The sequence below is a fragment of the Chiloscyllium punctatum genome, chromosome 45 (assembly GCF_047496795.1).
Source record: "Chiloscyllium punctatum isolate Juve2018m chromosome 45, sChiPun1.3, whole genome shotgun sequence".
In the NCBI taxonomy this organism is placed as follows: domain Eukaryota; kingdom Metazoa; phylum Chordata; class Chondrichthyes; order Orectolobiformes; family Hemiscylliidae; genus Chiloscyllium; species Chiloscyllium punctatum.
Genome location: NC_092783.1, coordinates 55,334,966 through 55,354,539, shown reverse-complemented (window position 1 = coordinate 55,354,539; position 19,574 = coordinate 55,334,966). Strand labels below are relative to the sequence as shown.

General features: G+C 40.6%; 1 protein-coding gene across 1 annotated transcript in view; it reads left to right on the top strand.

Annotated features, from left to right (window-relative positions):
- Positions 1 to 19,574, top strand: part of pik3c2b (phosphatidylinositol-4-phosphate 3-kinase, catalytic subunit type 2 beta) — a 169,679-nt gene that overhangs the window by 59,786 nt on the left and 90,319 nt on the right. The window contains exons 7-11 of the mRNA XM_072563818.1: positions 742 to 821; positions 1,140 to 1,203; positions 2,892 to 3,038; positions 6,041 to 6,074; positions 10,964 to 11,156. Coding sequence (XP_072419919.1) covers positions 742 to 821; positions 1,140 to 1,203; positions 2,892 to 3,038; positions 6,041 to 6,074; positions 10,964 to 11,156 — 518 coding nt within the window. The remainder of the gene's footprint in view (positions 1 to 741; positions 822 to 1,139; positions 1,204 to 2,891; positions 3,039 to 6,040; positions 6,075 to 10,963; positions 11,157 to 19,574) is intronic.

The window sequence follows — 19,574 nt, the reverse complement described above, 5'->3', positions numbered from 1 at the left end:
CAATAATGACCTCAAGTTAAATATTTGCATAGTTTTTCAAAAGCAAGTGAAAGCTTTCAAGTTTACCTTTGTTAAAGGTGAACAGTTCAAACTGTCTCAATTGGAAAAGTGTTAGTGAATTGAACATGGTATGCCTGCCTATGGAATTTAGAAATTGGCTGTCCGAAAGTGGGTTTATATAAAGTAACCAAAGGACTGCAGATGCTGGAAATTAGAAGCAGAAATAGAATTTGCTGGGAAATCTCAGCAGGTTAGATAGCATCTGCAGATACAAAGCAGAGTTAACGATTTGGGTCCAGTGTCATATTGTGTAAGAAGTGCTTTTGAGAGGAGGAGGGAACTGAACTCCAGGACTGCATCATTTATTTGCATTACCAAATTCATATTATTGTGAAAGCAAGGGGCCTGCCGTGTCAGGTGAAATTTAATGAGGACAGCAAATACTCTGGAGGCAAGCTGATTTTCTTGCTATGGTACGACATTTGGCTGGGATGTGACTGGCTTATACCCTAGGATAGGGTCAAGGTGCTGATGACTCCTAATCTGTGAACGAGGTGCATCATGATCATCATAAAGGAGTTAACTACTCTCATTGTTTATGATATGGTTTCATTTTCGTGAATTGCATCTTGTCCATTTGTTTTGGTGCAACTACACTTCTCTCTCTTTAACTCCTGACTGTTAAATGGTAGGAATGGATAGACTGACTCATATTTATTACAATTGACACTGTTTTCACAGGTCAATGATGATCAGAGTCAATCAACTCTTAACCATTTCATACATCTGCAAGAAAGGCCCTTAAAACAGACCATAACCAGGTGAGAGAGTAGTGCAGTCAACAGTGGTCAGTCTGTGTGCATTTCACATTCTGTTTCTAACGGCGATAAGGCTTGAAACTTCACCTATATTTTTGTATAACTCCTGTACAAGTCTTAGTGTGTATGTGTCTCACCCTAAGTATGATTTTCCTTCCGTTGGGTTATTTAAAATTGGATGTTGTAATTTCCAGAATATCTTGTCTCTGCCTATGGTATGTGTATGTGACAGAGGCTGTATCAAAAGACATCTGTTCTGCCTGCCTCGGTTTAGCAGCAAGAAATTATTTTACTGATAGCTGTGTTGTAATTTCATTGCAGGCAAGCTCTGACCCTCCTCTTTGACACCTATCAAAATGAGGTGGATAACTTTCTGCTGGCTGAGGTAGGTTGCATAGCAACAAGACAATGTGTTGAGAATCTTTTGTTCAGTAACCTGGGCAAACCTGTGTTTATTCAGCATTACATGCAGAACAATTTGAGCATCTCTATTGAGTCAGTAAAATGGTTCACTTTCATCCCAGCTAGCAGAATTATCTTTGTTCCCTGAAATTTTCCTTAATTTTACTTATTTTCTCCTGAGGCAACTGACTTATTTTCTAGGTATTCAAAGCTTCGATACCCCTTTCATATGTTTTTGGCTTTGACAGTGAGTGTTGTAAGGAACAGGGAACAGGGAACAGTGATTGTAAGTCTTAACTTGCTCTTCCTCATGCCCATGGCCTACGTAACCAGCATCTTTTACAGCGATCGTTGGGCTCGCTAAGCTGTGCCCAGTTTTCCAAGAGCAGACGTTTTCATTTTGGATGCAGTAGAACAGTAGCCAAAATTGTGAAGATTTGCAGATGCTGGTGTTTGGACCGGGGTGTACAAAGTTTAAAAATCTCACAACACCGGATGATAGTCCAACAGGTTTAATTGGAAGTACTAGCTTTCGGAGCGCTGCTCCTTCATCAGGTGGTTGTTAATTGTGAATCTTGGGTTACAGTTCAGATTTCCAATAAAATTAATTTCCACAACTAAAATATGAATTCTTCAATGAACTGTTTTAAATCAGGCAGTAAAATAGAACTTTTTTTCTTTTCATTGAAAAATATTTCTTGCTGTACTCAAGAATATTAAACTGTGCAGTTTTATGAATCTCGTAATGGACTAAATGAGTTTATCACCAGAACTGCACCTTTTTGATAAATACCTCTCCATAATCTGACAGTAATCTGGCCTAAAATCACTGAAGGTTTTTTTTTGAAAAGATAGAGTTATTTAGTCTTACTGAAGGACACCAGTCAGATTCTTATTAATGCAAATAATTTTTGACATGAAAGATCTTTTAAAATGTGCTGACTAATGTTTTTGCATCTGGAAAAGTACAATTTGAAAATCCTTCCCAAATAAGTGCATTCTGAAGGATTCTTACAATTCCATCCAGAGGAGTGAGAGCAACATGATATTGGGGTGGTCAGTTTTGTGCTTCAGGTGAACCCAACTAAATTGACAATCAAGTATAGACATGAGTCATACAGCACAAAAACCAACCCTTTGGTCCAACCAAACTAAACTAGTCCCACTTGTCTGTGCTTGTCTCCTATCCATCCAGACAGTTCTTGTTCATGTACTTACCTAAATGTCTTTTAGACTAGCTTAAACATTCCAAAATACATGACTTTTATTTAAATTCAAGTTGTATTGATACTACTTTTGTAAACAACCATGCATTTGACTTTGTGTTAAAAGAATCAGAAGAACCATAGTTTCCTTATGTATGTAGTGAATGACTGTGACCTCTGTTTGAAATCTTGTATGAAGAAAAGAGCTCTTAACAATGTAGCACTCTCCCACAAATATTTGTTCAGTTCCTGTTTTGGGGTTAATGCAGCTCAATCTCTGACCTTGCCATTTGGCATTAAAGAGTGCAAAGATTATTATCACTAGGATATTAGGTCTCCCCATAGCAAATTCAATTCATTGAGTGAAGAAACCATTGTGTTCACTGTATACATTTACTGAGCAGGGGAGGTCTTGGGTGCGCTAATGTTTCTTTCTTGTTTATTAGATACATTTTGTTGCTTGCAGGTCGATCATTCACAAAAGGCCGAGAGGGTGGTTCAGTCTGTGATGGCCATTTGCAATGCACTTGCCTTGGTCGAGACACAGGAGATAACCAATGCCTTGAATCAGTTGCCACCCTGTCCCTCACGGCTACATCCCAGGATACAGAAGGTGCAGAAACCCACTTCTAGCTACTTTTCATCTCCTGAGTGTAGCTGATGCTTTTATTAAATATTCTCATTGTGTTTTGCGTAGCACTATTTAAAGAAATCCAAATGTTTCTGATTGTAAACTTTTTATTTTCCCGTTGGCTGTTTTTGTACATGATGCTGTTTCCTGGTGTTAAGTTCTGTGCCAATATGCTACCTCAGGATAACTTTTATTTTTGCCCTGTCACTGGCTCACATCGTAGTCTCTGTCATGTCCTTCCTGGCTGTTGGTAGGAAAACATTTGAAACGTTTTCTACGTAGTGCAAGAAATAAAGAACAAAATTGCATTGACATAGCATCTTACAAAACCTCACCACATCCCAAAGTGCTCCAGAGTTAGCGAAGTACGTTTTGAAGTGTAGTCAGTGTTGAACTATAGAAAACACAATTGTCATTTTACTCTGGCAGTGGAAGAAAGCGCCAGAGATTACAATTTATTATAGCGATGGTTAAATATTAGCCAAAAAGAAACAGGGTGAGCTTCCTTTTCTTTTATTTTGGAATGGTACTATGAAGACTTAGTGTCTCATCTGAATGTGTCATCTCTGACTCCCTCTGTCCTGCGTTGAAGGGTCCGCCTGGATTCATTAAGTTCTCTAGTCTCTGCGGTGGACCTTTAATCCATGACTTTTGATACAATGGCAAACACATTGCTCCTGAGCCACACACTGGTCTGTACTGCAGTGGGTTAGATTTGCCAAGTCATTTAATTGGTATTCTAATAATTTTGTAATCTTCAAAGATGAAGGCTTATATTTGGATAAGATTTCACAAGTCATTCTCGTAACTTATTAGTGACTCTCCCTCAGAAGTTGAGAAGTGTGAGCCTCTGTAATCTCTCTAAACAACAACATAACACACATTTTAACTAGGATCTTTATAGCTAGCGAGCAGATTGGACTTTCATCCTTTGAGTCGAAGTTGAACTCTGCGATGAAAAGTGAAACTGCTTGACTCGCTGTGCCACCCAACTGCTAATTTTAAAAACAGAGTGGATGTTTTGCGCTCAGAATAAGCAACATTAAGGCAGGTGTTTGTGAATAACTTAAGAACTCATCTCTCTTTACATTGCAAGATTCAGACTGAAAGAAGCTGTTGCTTTTAGCTGCTGTATTTTGAAGTCTGTTCATGTTTCAAATAATTACGATGTTCATAGTCAGCGCTATAAGTGGAGGGAAGGAATTGGTGTGAAATCCATTTCCACCCATCCATTGCATTTTCAAGACTTACAAGACTTAAAAGAAGTTGGGCTTCTGTCAAAGGCCTACCCGCTGTACAGTTGATGAGTATGCTTTTTTGACATTTGTAGAAATAGCTGTTGTCTCCCTCTGCCCCATCAAGAATCTCCTGTTTAAAAATGCAGTGTTTTTTGTCCAACAGTGGTACTTGCAATATGGGGTAGAGGCCTTTCATAGCCCAATTCCCCTTCATCTGTGGCTCTTGCCAGTCTCTGTCGTGTGTGCGCACTTTGGAACTTTTGCTATACGCTCTCATCTCCAAAAAAGGTCATGTAATTGTGTGAAAAATACCAATGAAGAATTTATCTGACTCATAATTAGTATATTAATTCAAAACAAAACATTCACTCCACCCTTGCCTGCCCAGGGTTTTCATTTGTAGAGTCATCGAGATGTACAGCACGGAAACAGATCCTTCGATCCGACTCGTCCATGTCGACCAGGTATCCCAACCTAATCTAGACCCAATTGCCAGCATTTGGCCCATATCCTCTAAACCCTTTGTATCCATATATCCATCCAGATGCCTTTTAAATGTTGTAATTGTACCAGCCTCCACCACTTCCTCAGCTCATTCCATGCAAGCACAACCCTCTGCGTGAAAAGTTGCCCCTTACGTCTCTTTTATATCTTTCCCCTCTCACCCTAAACCTATGCCCTCTAGTTCTAGACTCCCCCACCCCAGCAAAAGGATTTTGTCTATCTACCCTATCCATGCCCTTCATGATTTTATAAATCTCTATAAGGTCACCCCTCAGCCTCCGATGCTCCAGGGAAAACAGCTCTAGCTTATTCAGCCTCTCCCTATAGCTCAAATCCTTCCACCCTGGCAACATCCTTGTAAATCTTTTCGAACCCTTTCAAGTTTCACAAAATCCTTCTGATAGGTAGGAGACCAGAATTGCACGACATATTCTAGAAGTGGCCAAACCAATGTCCTGTACAGCTGCAACGTGACGTCCCAACTCTTGTACTCCATTCTCTGACCAATAACGGAAAGCATACCAAACGTCGTCTTCACTATCCTATCTACCTGTGACTCTACTTTCAAGGAGCTTTGAACCTGCACTCCAAGGTCTCTTTGTTCAGCAACACTCCCTAGGTGTTACCATAAAGTGTATAAGTCCTGCTAAGATCTGCTTTTCCAAAATGCAGCACCTCTATCTAAATTAAACTCCATCTGCCACTCCTTGGCCCATTTGTCTACTTTGTTCTGCTATCTCCTTTAGAATTCATAATCTGACACCTTAAGTCAGCCTTGTGACTTCTGTTTGAACCTCTGCTCCTAGGAAGCATGGTATTCCTGGCTTCCATAAGCTGGTGAAACAAATGTATTCATGTAGAAGACAATTGTAGGAAAGTAAGTACTGTGACTGTGGATGCTGCAAAATTCTCAACAGATTTGGCAGCATCTGTGAAGAGTGAAACAAACTTAACGTTTTAGATCAATGATGTTTTGGAGAAAAGTCCTTGGCCTGAAACTTTGACTGCTTCTGTCTTGCAAGGTACCGCATTTTGGGAAAGCAAATCTGAGCAGGATACATACACATAATATATTAGTTACTTACATTTAATGATTAATTATCAGCTGTTTTTTGCATCAAAGTAATGACATTGATGTTGAAGTTGAGAGAATAGATTGGACAAAGAGCATTTTAAGCACAAACTGTAATCTTCCCAGTGAATAACGGGCTGGTTAATTTGTCCTCTTGCATATCTTTCCAGGATCCCTGCTTGCTGACAGTGAGAGAGAATCGAGGTATGGAATTGATATTTCTCCATATTTCTTTGTTACTAATTGAGTCTGAATGTCGCCCTTTGGGAAAAAGGAGCAACAGAGTCACTGAATAGGTCATACAGCGCCTAACTCTATAATGGCCTCTACTGTTTCCCAAAGGAACACTCAAGTGATCTGAAATGCAAAAATTACTTTGTGTTACAACATAGAGCATCCAAGTATTCCATCCAACAAATATTGTGCCACTTGAAGATTTGAGGGGGTTCTGAGGGTTAACCTTTTTACAGAGTGATGCATATATGGAATGAGTCACTAGAGAAAGTGGTAATGGCAGATACAATAACCGTTTTTAAAAGACGTTTGGACAGGTACATGGATTGGAAAAGTTTAGAGGGATATGGACCAAACGCTAGCAAATGGGACTAGTTCAGTTTAGGAAGCCTTGTCGGCATGAACGAGTTGGGTCGAAGGGCCTGTTTTTATGCTGTTTATCTCTACATGACTGGATGAAAACAGTGGGGATTGGGGAGGGAGATGGAGGTGGGGTCCAGTTTTGGTCTCCATGTGAAGTGGGCACATAGATGAAAGTACATCAGGAAATCACTCGAAAGCAATCAGTGGTAATGTGATTGCATTCTTCCTCCAGCCCTTGCTGTTACCAAGGGATGCTGAACTCTATTGTAGTTTCAATATCAATGACTTGACCAACACAGAGTGAGAATTAAAGATGGGATGATCTGGTTTGTGTGACTGATAGGTGAATGCCATTGACAAGGTCAGTATATTACAGATCCCTATATGTTTAACAATAGAAACTGGGCTGAGTAAATGCCTTTTGTGTACAAAGCTTCCTGTTATAGTTGCTGGAAGGAAATGATTGAAATCAGGAAAAGATTAAATAATTAACTGCTTTATTTTTTGAAATTCATACCAGAAAAGTTAGGCAACATGATGTTGATCCAACGACCACAATAACTTGTATAGTGCCTTTAGTGTATTATGACACGCAGGGTACTTCATAGGTGTGTTCTTACCAGAAAACTAGGTATGGAGCCACAGAAGGTAGATGGCCATGCATTTGGTCAAAGAGGTAGGTTTAAGGAGCACCCTGAAGGGAAAAAAGAGAGGTTGAGAGAGTTAGAAAAGAAATTTCTTATCTTAGATCCAGGTAACTGAAAGCAGGGCTACCAATGATGGAGCTTTGAAACTAGCTCAAGTCATATTTATGCTCCACTTGATCCTTCATCCATCCTTTCTTGTCTAACTCCATCAGTATAACTCTCCCCTTCCCTTCCCTTCCCTTCCCTTTCAAATACTTATCAGTTTGCCCTGAAAGTTGTCATATGCATTTTCTAGATCAGCTCTTTGTCATTTGGATAAGTGCATGTTCTACACAGTGTACAAAAATATGGTCATCCACCACTGTTGCGATGCTGCTTTCCTATTCATTCGTTTCACTGACTACAATGTTGGATTTTTAAAAAAATACACCATTTCTTCTTGAGTTAAAGGCAGCAGTCAGTGAAAATACCAATGAACGTACACCAAGGTACCACATTCAGTTGTTGACCCTTGCTGGGTTACCTAATTTCAGTTGTGGTACCTTTAGTGATTTATGTGAGGAGCATCAACCAGATTCTGTTCTCTGAGCTGGGAATTTGTCTTGCAAACGTTTCGTCCCCTGTCTAGGTGACATCCTCAGTGCTTGGAAGCCTCCTGTGAAGAGCTTCTGTGCTGTTTCCTCCGGCATTTATAGTGGCCTGTCTCTGCCGCTTCCGGTTGTCAGTTCCGGCTGTCCGCTGTAGTGGCCGGTATATTGGGTCCAGGTCGATGTGCTTATTGATTGAATCTGTGGATGAGTGCCATGCCTCTAGGAATTCCCTAGCTGTTCTCTGTTTGGCTTGCCCTATAATAGTAGTGTTGTCCCAGTCGAATTCATGTTGCTTGTCATCTGTGTGTGTGGCTACTAAGGATAGCTGGTCGTGTCATTTCGTGGCTAGTTGGTGTTCATGGATACGGATCGTTAGCTGTCTTCCTGTTTGTCCTATGTAGTGTTTTGTGCAGTCCTTGCATGGGAGTTTGTACACTACATTGGTTTTGCTCATGTTGGGTATCGGGTCCTTCGTTCTGGTGAGTTGTTGTCTGAGAGTGGCTGTTGGTTTGTGTGCTGTTATGAGTCCTAGTGGTCGCAGTAGTCTGGCTGTCAGTTCGGAAATGCTCCTGATGTATGGTAGTGTGGCTAGTCCTTTGGTTGCGGCATGTCCTCGTTCCGTTGTCTTTCCCTTAGGCATCTGTTGATGAAATTGCGAGGGGATCCGTTTTTGGTGAATACCTTGTATAGGTGTTCCTCTTCCTCTTTTTGCAGTTCTGGTGTGCTGCAGTGTGTTATGGCCCTTTTGAATAGTGTTTTGATGCAACTTCGTTTGTGTGTGTTGGGGTGGTTGCTTTCATAGTTTAGGACTTGGTCTGTGTGTGTGGCTTTCCTGTAAACCTTTGTGGTGAATTCAAAGCAACTATGAAAGCAACCACCCCAACACACACAAACGAAGTTGCATCAAGACACTATTCAAAAGGGCCACAACAGAACTGCAAAAAGAGGAAGAGGAACACCTATACAAGGTATTCACCAAAAACGGATACCCTCACAATTTCATCAACAGATGCCTAAGGGAAAGACAACGGAACGAGGACATGCCGCAACCAAAGCACTAGCCACACTACCATACATCAGGAGCATTTCCGAACTGACAGCCAGACTACTGCGACCACTAGGACTCATAACAGCACACAAACCAACAGCCACTCTCAGACAACAACTCACCAGAACGAAGGACCCGATACCCAACATGAGCAAAACCAACGTAGTGTACAAAATCCCATGCAAGGACTGCACAAAACACTACATAGGTCAAACAGCTAACGGTCTGCATCCATGAACACCAACTAGCCACGAAACGACACGACCAGCTATTCTTAGTAGCCACACACGCAGATGACAAGCAACATGAATTCGACTGGGACAACACTACTATTCTAGGACAAGCCAAACAGAGAATAGGCAGGGAATTCCTAGAGGCATGGCACTCATCCACAGACTCTATCAACAAACACATCGACCTGGACCCAATATACCGGCCACTACAGCGGACAACCGGAAGCGGCCGAGACAGGCCACTATAAATGCAGGAGGAAACCGCACAGAAGCGCTTCACAGGAGGCTCCCAAGCACTGAGGATGTCACCTAGACAGGGGACGAAACGTTTGCAAGACAAATTCCCAGCTCGGCGAACAGAACCACAACGAGCACCCGAGCTACAAATCTTCTCCCAAACTTTGAGCATCAACCAGAGTTACTGATGCTTAATTGTCACTGAATGTTATCTTTTCCCACCCTGGCTCACAGTAAATGACAGGCGATGAACAGAACAACCTTTGTTGCAGTGACCCTCCTGGATGCTGCCTTCAGATTAAGAATGGGTGCTTATATGAGGCACCAGATGTCTGTTCAGATTCACAGAATTGGTATAGTACTGAAGGAGACCATTCATCCCATTCAGTATGAACCAGCTTTCCATATGAGCATGTCACTTAGTGTCATTCTGATGGCTTTCTCCCTTTGGCTGTGTACATTCTTACTTTTCAGATAAGAGCCTAGATCTCTCTTGCATGCTTTGATTAAAGCTGGCTACACTACACACTCAGGGAGTGTATTACATTCCAGAAAATCTCCTCTCGGCCTTCTTTTCTCCAAGGACCTCTGTCTTAGCTTCTCCAATCTGTCTTTGTAACTGAATTCCTCATCTGTGGAACCATGCTTCTATTGATGCCACTGGAGAACACAAAAACAGAAATTGCTGGAAATACTCAGCCAACCTGGCAGTATCTGTGGAGAGAAAGATGCTGCCAGACCTGCTGAGTTTCTCCAGTAATCTTTTTTGTTTCAGATCTCCAGCATCCACAGTTCTTCGTTTTATTATTTTGAAAGCAGTGAGAGACGATTGCAGGGAGTAGGTAGCTGAAAAGTGTAGATTGTTTAATCCATATGCATTATTGTAATTATTTTGGTTTGAGAACAACTCCCCATGTAAAAACCTTAGACAATGGTGAGCATTCCATTTTATATCAAACCGAGAGCTTTTTAGGTTTGATTTGCATTCATGTTGTTTTCTGCCATCTTCTGATTAACATACCCTATGAAAGATAACCTTTTCTCTGCCTTCATGATGAGGAGTTTACTATTTGCAGTTCAAAATTTGATTCCATTTTGTTCCTAGAAATTTTCCATAATGGAAAATGCATGGGATAATTTCTTCAGCTATTTCACCAGAGTCTTTAAAAAATAGCCTGCAGGGAAAAAAATCCTGTAAGCGTGGAGAAAAGATGGAGTGTAGATGGTCACTTTCTACAGTACATAATCTTGAGATCCTTTTTGTTTTTCAATGAAATGAACTCATTTTGAGATTTTATCAGATCCTTTACTTGCTTTTCCTAAAAACCGTAAATGCTGTTATTTGAATTTCTATGACTGCCATGAAGTACTTCATCAAATTACAATTCTATGTGTGCTTGAGACTAGATGCTGAGTGGCTGCAAGCTATATCTTCCATATCTGGCAGTGTTATATAAATGTTTCTGGCAAGAATCATTGATGACTAATCAGAAAAATTAACTATTGACTGACTTTTCCCCTTCCGTAGCAGTAAGTTGTTACTGACTGAGATCAACTCAAACTACAGACCGGGGTCTAAGCTAAAACCTCTTTTTGGTTCAGGTACCTCCATCAGCTGAGACATTAGCAGAAGTTCCTCAGTCTCATCACTAGATGATCTTGATGCTCAATGCCAAAAGAGAAAGCAATGCATTGAAAAGGGGGCTGGATTATTTATTTTTTTTTAATCTTTGTATTACAGCCAAAATAGGGGAAGCTTTAACAGCTGCCATCCTGGATCTGGTGGAACTCTACTGCAACAGTTTCAATGCAGATTTCCACACGGTGGTTCCATGCCGGAGGGATGCTCAAACGCAAAGTGCCTCCCTCGTTGATAGTCCCCTATGTTTTACCATCTATGCAGCTCACCGGATTCCCATCTCATGGGCAACAAGGTAAGGGAATTATGTTTAGCCTGTCAAATAAAAATCTCTGCTGTTGAAATCAACATTTCCAACTGTGTAAAATCCCCTCTGGATCACACTTTTGTTTGAATATTTGTATAAGTCTGAAGGAGCCTGGAAAGGGTTGGTCTCTCAGTTTGTGGTGGAAACTGGTGCTTTAGCTTTTGCAAGATGATAAGTGGAATATTTAATTAAAGGTAGAAGACAGAGGGTGGTGGTGGAGGGTTGTTTTTCAGATTGGAGCCTGTGACCAGTGGAGTGCCACAAGGATCGGTGCTGGGTTCACTACTTTTCGTCATTTATATAAATGATTTGGATGTGAGCATAAGAAGTATAGTTAGTAAGTTTGCAGATGACACCAAAATTGGAGGTGTAGTGGACAGCAAAGAAGGTTACCTTGGATTACAACGTGATCTTGATCAGATGGGCCAATGGGCTAAGAAATGGCAGATGGAGTTTAATTTAGGTAAATGTGAGGTGCTGCATTTTGGAAAAGCAAATCTTAGCAGGATTTATACACTTAATGGTAAGGTCCCAGGGAGTGTCGCTGAACAAAGAGACCTTGGAGTGGAGGTTCATAGCTCCTTGAAAGTGGAGTCACAGGGAGATAGGATAGTGAAGAAGGTGTTTGGTATGCTTTGTTTTATTGGTCAGAGTATTGAGTACAGGAGTTGGGTGGTCATGTTTGGGGCTGTACAGGACATTAGTTAGGCCACTGTTTGAATATTGTATGTGATTCTGATCTCCTTCTTATTGGAAAGATATTGTAAAACTTGAAAGAGTTCAGAAAAAATTTACAAGGATGTTGCCAGGGTTGGAGGATTTGAGCTATAGGAAGAGGTTGAATAGGCTGGAGCTGTTTTTCCTGCAGTGTCAGAGGCTGAGGGGTCACCTTATAGAAGTTTATAAAATCATGAGGGGCATGGATAGGATAAATCTACAAAGTCTTTCCCCTGGGGTGGAGTTGTCCAGAACTAGAGGGTATAGGTTTAGGGTGAGAGGAGAAAGATATAAAAGAGACCTAAGGGGCAACGTTTTCACGCAGACGGCCGTACGTGTATGGAATGAGCTGCCAGAGAAAGTGGTGGAGGCTAGTATAATTGCAACATTTAAAAGGCATCTGGATGGGTATATGAATCGGAAGGGTTTGGAGGGATATGGGCTGGGTGCTGGCAAGTAGGACTAGATTGGGTTGGGATATCTGGTCGGCACAGACAAGTTGGATCGAAGGGTCTGTTTCCGTGCTGCACATCTCTATGACTCTAATACAGCAAACCTTTTATTAGCCAACACCTACGGGACAAGGAGTGTGCCAGTTTATTAACTATTCTGGCTAATCAAGAGGTACTCAAAATCACAGTAAACTCTGACCAAGTAAAGCTTTGAGAAATCAACATCCCTCAAAAATGTCTATGTAAAAACATTAACACACTTCCTAAAATCAATGTAGAAACTCGCAGTAATTAATAGAAATGTAATACATGGGGTATACACATCACTGTTATACTTTATTTTCCAGCATAAATGCTCTGACATTGTGGTAGATCATGGCATTTGAGGTGTATAATTTTTTGCCAGGTTTGTTAAGAGTAGCAGTTGATCAGGGCCGATTTTTAAAAAAAAAAACTTTTTTTTAAACATGGAAGTTTGGGCTAGTCCTCACTGAAATTAAATGAAAATGAGGAAGCAAAGAACAGTACTTACATTTATTACAGTGCCTTATCCAGAAGCTCACCGAAGTGCTATTCTGGCATAAATTTCTTCATTAGTCGGGGTACTGAATACAGTACTGAATAAATAATGCTGAACTCCTACAGACTATTAATTTAGGTGATCAAGATATTTGTGACCAATTAAAGAGAATGTCAAGACCATGGATAGGAACAGAAGAAATTGTCTGAGTTGATGCCGAATAGATGGATCTTGGCTGCAGTTGTGGTTAGAGAAACTAGGATTCTAATCATTAGATAAAAGAAGTTTGAGAGAAGATGTATTGGAAATATACATCAAAAAGAAATTCCACTGACAGATCAATTGGGGAGCAAAAGATAGAAATAAAAGGTATTGGACCAAGTTTGTTTCATGGGAAGAATCTTAACACATGACTGATTGTTGATGTGCCTACCAGAATCTGTGTAAGGTTTTGAAGGTTACATTTTGAAAAAGCAATATTGAAAAGGCCATTGAGATAGACCAAAACAATGAGTCAAGTGGATAGCTCGTTTGGATGCCCAGCATAAGCACGATAGACTGAATAGACATCTTCAATGCTATACAAATCTGTGACTCCATCAGCAGAAGCTGAGTCTTCCAATTGCTTTTTCACTTGTTACAAGTGAAAGGAGACTGGAAGATGAGGTAGAAAGTACAGCAGTGAAATACTGTCACGTAATCGCACTGAATATTCAAGAGAAATGTAAATTTATTTTTAAAATCTCCTTACTCTTTCTCAATGTTCAGTAATTAGCCATAAATTAATATTCTGTGGTTTTGTTATCAGAAGAAGCCTACATCAATGAATGTAGTTTTCCTGACAAAGAATTATGCGTAAACAATGGATATTTTTCCTGTGTACAGTTGTAATGACATTGCTTTTAAATATGAAAGCATTAATTGCTAGTTAGGGGCAAAGAGGTGAAGTTCTGTGCAGAGATTGTGTTCCAATTGACTGATACAATCTGAATACATTGTTGTCTGTTCACCTCAGAGCTGGATTTCTGTTCAGACTAGGCTGAGGGGAGTAATGTTTTCTTCTTCTGCTGTTCAAAATGACACTTTCAACTGTGTAGAATCCCCTCTGGATCACACTAGGAGTCAGCTTAGATTTATATTCAAACATCTGCAGTAAAGCTTGAACCCTTGAGCCTGATACTTGAGAAAGGTGAGGATGATTATGACCAAATTAAGGGAAGAGTGATCTTGCATTTCAGTAGTGCTTTTCACGTCAGAATGTACCAAAGCACATTACAACCATGAAGTACTTTTGAAGTATAGTGCATGTGGTAATGTAGAAATTGCAGCAACCAATTTGCTTACAACGTGACACAGAAATAGCGAATTTAGTTTAAGCATTAGTTGAGGGATAAATATCGACTGGATGCCACATCTACTACTACAAGATAGGTGAGTGAAATACATCACCTTGGTCTGAGGTGTCTGGTGGTACCTAGATTTTAAAGCATCATCAGAAAGACAGGACTTGCCACTATACAAAACTCCTTCATTTGAAAAGAAAGGAATGGGTTCTGTGCTTAAACCTCTGACTTGGAACTAGTGATCAGTGTGAGAATTGAATGTACAATCTTCTGGACAATAAACAGCACATAGTGGGAAGCTAAAGACACTGGCTTGAAATTTGCAACAAAGTGGTGGTTTGCATGCTTTCGTTGGTCATAGCAATCTTGGGATAGGATGGGGGAATCAGCCAGGTCTTTGCTGCCTTATTCAACAAAGTTTCTGGCAAGTGCTTCTAGAAAGTTGTTTGTGGCAGCTTTTATTCCTCATGAAGTAGGTGACGCCGATGGGACTTGCACATTGTAACATGGACATGATGCTAGTTGACTCCAGGCTACTGCAAAATCAGCGTCTTACGGTGAGGAAGGAAGAAGTTTATAATGACATAAATGCAGCTAGTGCTATCCACACAATATCCTGGGAATGAAATGCTGAGAGAACAGATGGTGCCCAGTAGGTGCTTTGCGACACCATCAAATAGATGTGCTTTTTTTTTAAAAAGAAAAGGGTTTGGATCATAGACACAAGGTGAATTAAGTGTCCGAAATAGAAGTCTGTGTGATCCCTAGAGCATCTGTGTAATCACAATTGGCCAGTGAAAGGGTTAATCCTTTGCACTGGCCTGTGGCTGGAGCTGTGACAGGGACAATAGCCTTTCTGCTGTTTCTTTCTTGCCTCTTAACAAACAGCAGACAGCATGCCTCAGTATGAAGGGTAAAGGTATCAGCCAATGCCTGTTGACCTGCTTTTTGCTTTGGAGTAGCCGAGGGGGTTTATTCGAATCTTGGGAAACTTCCCACAGTGTCTTTTTTTCTCTCTCTCTTCCCAAGGCCCCGTGTCATAGAAAAGGCTGATAGAAACTGCGGTGCCCCTTGGGACCTCTGCTATTGTGTACCTCTAATGTATGCTGATTGACGATTGGCTCTGATAAATGATGTACCCTGGGAAACTCTGTTTGCCCTTTGGCCTTTGTCCCCAGATGTAATCCGCCCCCTACTTGTCGCCAGGCACCTGTCACATGCTTGGTCTGTGCTGAGAAGCATTTTCTGTGCAGGCATCTTCAATGGACAGATGTCCTTCTGCCTCTCGCTGGCTCCCACACTAACCTCAAGGTATAGATTCAAGGGAGGGGGAAGGGCAGAGACTGTTCTTTGTCACTCTGAAGTGTTTTAACTCACTGAGAGCAGAGGTATGATTACAGTTTGATTGCTTCCAAAGCAAAATTACATATATTTATTTAAGGAGTTTTACCACTCCCTCTTGTATTAGCATTCCAAGTTTTAAACTGAAACTGTTTCAAGGATCTTTGCAACTCACACTTGCTGCACGTTAAATGTTTTGGAAACTGCCTTCGAGTTGTCAAACTTTGTTTGTTTGGTAACGCTCCTGTGAAGCACCTTGTGATGTTTTACTGGGCTAATGGCACTGTTTAAATGAAGTCCTTGTAGGAAAGAATGTACTGACTTGGAATGAAAGCCCCTTTTCCAGCCCAAACATTAAACTACTAGAGGAACTTTTCTGTTCTGCACCAGAAAATGGTTGCCAATTATCTTTGTTCATCCTCCACCTTTGCCTGAATTGGTCAGTTTTCATTCATTTACCCAGTGAATAACCTTGACACTACAAAGACAGGAATTCTTCATCATTTAAGATTAATCCATAGATGCAAAATAATTAGCTGTAATATAGAGTTACACTGTAAGCAATTCTGCAACATGAATTCTTGCTCTCTCTCTCTACAGTCTCTTCCCTGATTCAAAATTATAAGACTATCTGATTTGGAGGAGGATTAGGCCATTCAGCCCTTTGAGTTTCCTTTTAATAGGAACATGGCTGATCGTTAATCTTCATTTTCACTTTCCTCCCTTTTCCCCCATAATCCTTGATTCGTTTATTGATTAAAAATTTGACTAACTTTGTCTTGAATATTCTTAATGACCCACTCAACAGCTCTCTGTATTAAACAATTCGAAGATTCCATGACCTTTTAAGAGAAGAAGTTCCTCCTCATCTCTGTTTTAAATGTGTAAATGCTTATTCTGAGATTCTATCTTCTCTTTCTAGAAATATTCCTCTCCACACCTACCAGGTCAAGTCCCTAGGAATCTTGTCTATTTCAATAAGGCCATCTCTCATTCTTTTAAACTTTTAATGAGTGCAGGCCTAATCTAATGTATTTTTCCTCATAAGGAAACCTCTCCACAACCAGTGTCAGCCTACCGAAACTTCTCAACTTCCTTCAATGCCAGTGTGGCTTTCCTTCAGTAAGGTGTGATCTCACTAGTGCCTTACATAGTTTTAGCAAGATCTCCCTACTTTTACATTCCCTTTGTAACAAAGGCCAACATTACATTTTGTTTTCCCAACTATTTGCTGAACTTGGGTGCTAGCACTTTTGTGATTCATGCCCAAGGACTCCCAGACACTGCTGTGTTGCAGCTTTTCCTTAAGTATATTCAGCGTTTCTACACTTTCAGCCACAGTGCACAACCTAATATTTTACCTTCCATCTCAGTTTTTGTCCACTCAGTAATTTGTCTCTCTCTCTCTCTTCTCTCTCTCTCTCTCTCTCTCTCTCTCTCTCTCTCTCTGTGTAGACCTTTTTTCTCATTCTCACTACGTTCCTTTCCACCCGTTTTTGTGTCATTCACTAATGTGATGATGTAACATTCACTTTACGCCATCCAAGACATTAATATACTTTGCAAATAAATTTGGCCGCAGCACTGGTCCATGTGACACCAGTAGTTATTGGCTGTCACCCTGAAAATGGCTCTCTTGTCCCAACTCTCTGAGATCTATCAGTGCTACTCACAATAGCATGGGCTCTTATTAAATTGTTTAATGTGCAGCATTTTATCAAAAGCCTTTTGGAAATCCAAATATATTACATCTATTCATTCCCCTTTATATCTCATGCTTGTTATGTCCTCAAAGAATTCTAATAAATTTGTCAGGTGTGATTTTTCCTTTGTGAAGCCACACTGACTCTGCTTAATTATATTATGCATTCCTAAATTCATTGCTACTACACCCGTTTTAATAGATTCTTGTCTTTTCTGAATGGTAGGTGTTAAGCTAACTAACCGATAACTTTTTTTTTGTTTGTTTCCTTCCCTCTTTTTGGTAAAGGTCATACTTCGGCAGTTTTGAAGTCATGTGAGACTTTTCCTGAATCCAAGAATTCTTGAAAGATTACTACCAAGGCATCTACTATCATTGTTACTTTCTTTAATATCTTTGGATGAAACCCATCAAGCCCAGGAGACTTATCAGCTTTTAGTTTCTCTAGTAATTTTTCCTCTAGTGATAATTATTCTGTTTATTTCTTTTTTTCCCTTGATTATTTTGTTTTGGTTTGGAAAGATATTAGTGTCTTCTACTATGAAGACCGACATAAAATATATTTTCATCCGCTCTGCTACATTGCTTGGTTCAAATTGGATGGTACATAATTAAAATTGTGGGCGGCACGGTGGCACAGTGGTTAGCACTGCTGCCTCACAGCGTCAGAGACCCGGGTTCACTTCCCGCCTCAGGCGACTAACTGTGTGGAGTTTGCACGTTCTCCCCGTGTCTGCGTGGGTTTCCTCCAGGTGCTCCGGTTTCCTCCCACAGTCACAAAGATGTGCAGGGTCAGGTGAATTGGCCATGCTAAATTGCCCATAGTGTTAGTTAAGGGGTAAATGTAAGGGCAATGGGTGGTCTGCGCTTCGGCGGGTCGGTGTGGACTTGTTGGGCCGAAGGGCCTGTTTCCACACTGTAAGTCTAATCTAAACTAATCTAATCTAAAACTATTGTACTCTTTGGTTAAAATTGCTGCTGGATGACACAAAATTTTCCTGAGTGAAAATGCACTTTGTTTTCACAGAAATAGAGTTTAGGCATAATATGGATGACTTGGTCCAAAGGGTCTATGTCCATGCTGTATGACACTTCCACGCATAGACTATATCGTGGCTAATAAATAAGAACTGTACACTTATGCAATAAGTAGCCTGTTCTTTGCTGAATAAATAACTGTAGTGTTTGCAGAGTAAGTAAACACAGTGAGCAAAACTTTCCTGTATATCCAGCAACTATGTATAATTAAGTAATTCACACTTTCAACCCTGTGGAAGAAACATGAATTCAGGTTAGCACTAGAAATTTTTATGAATTAAAACTTTCAGTAGCAAGTTAACCTATTGAAGGACTTATACACTTAATGGTAAGGTCCTCAGGAGTGTTGCTGAACAAAGAAACCTTGGAGTGCAGGTTCATAGCTCCTTGAAAGTGGAGTCGCATGTAGATAAGATAGTGAAGAAAACATTCGGTAAGCTTGCCTTTATTGGTCAGTGATTGAGAACAGGAGTTGGGATATCATGTGACTGTGCAGGAAATTGTTTCTGCCACTTTTGGAATATTACATGCAATTTTAATTTCCCTGCTAAAAGAAGGATGTTGTGAAGGATTTTGCCAGGGTTGTAGGGCTTGAGCTATAGGGAGAGACTGAATAGGCTAAGAGCTATTTTCCCAGGAGCATCAGAAGCTAGGGGTTGACCTTTTAGAGGTTTATAAAATCATGAGCAGCATGGATAGGGTAAATAGATAAGGTCTTTTCCCCAGAATGGGGAAGTCCAAAACTAGAGACGCAATGCTTTTCATGCAAAGGGTAGTGTGTGTAAGGAGTGAGCTGCCAGAGGAAGTGGTAGAGGCTGGTACAATTATAACGTTTAAAAGGCATCTGGATGGGTACATGAATAGGAGGGGTTTAGAGGGATATAGGTGAGGTGCTGGCAAATGGAACTAGGTTAATTAAGATATCATGGACGAGTTGGAACAAAGGGTTTGTTTCTGTGCTGTATATTTCTAAGACTCAATGGTTATGTGGTCACTACTAGGCTAGCTTTTCATTGAATTCAAAGCCTGTCCACTTTCTGCAAGGCATAATTCGGGGGTATGATGGAACAATCCCCATTTGCCTGAATGAGTGCAGCCCTAACAACACACAAGAAGCTTAACAGCATCCAGAACAAAGTAACCTGTTTGACTGCACCACATCTACAAACCTCCACTCCCTCCACCGTTGATGCTCAATAGAGTAGCGTGCACTATCGACCAGATGCATTGCAGAAATTCACCAAGCCTCCTGAAAAAGCACCTTCAAAACTCATAACTATTGCCATCTTGAAG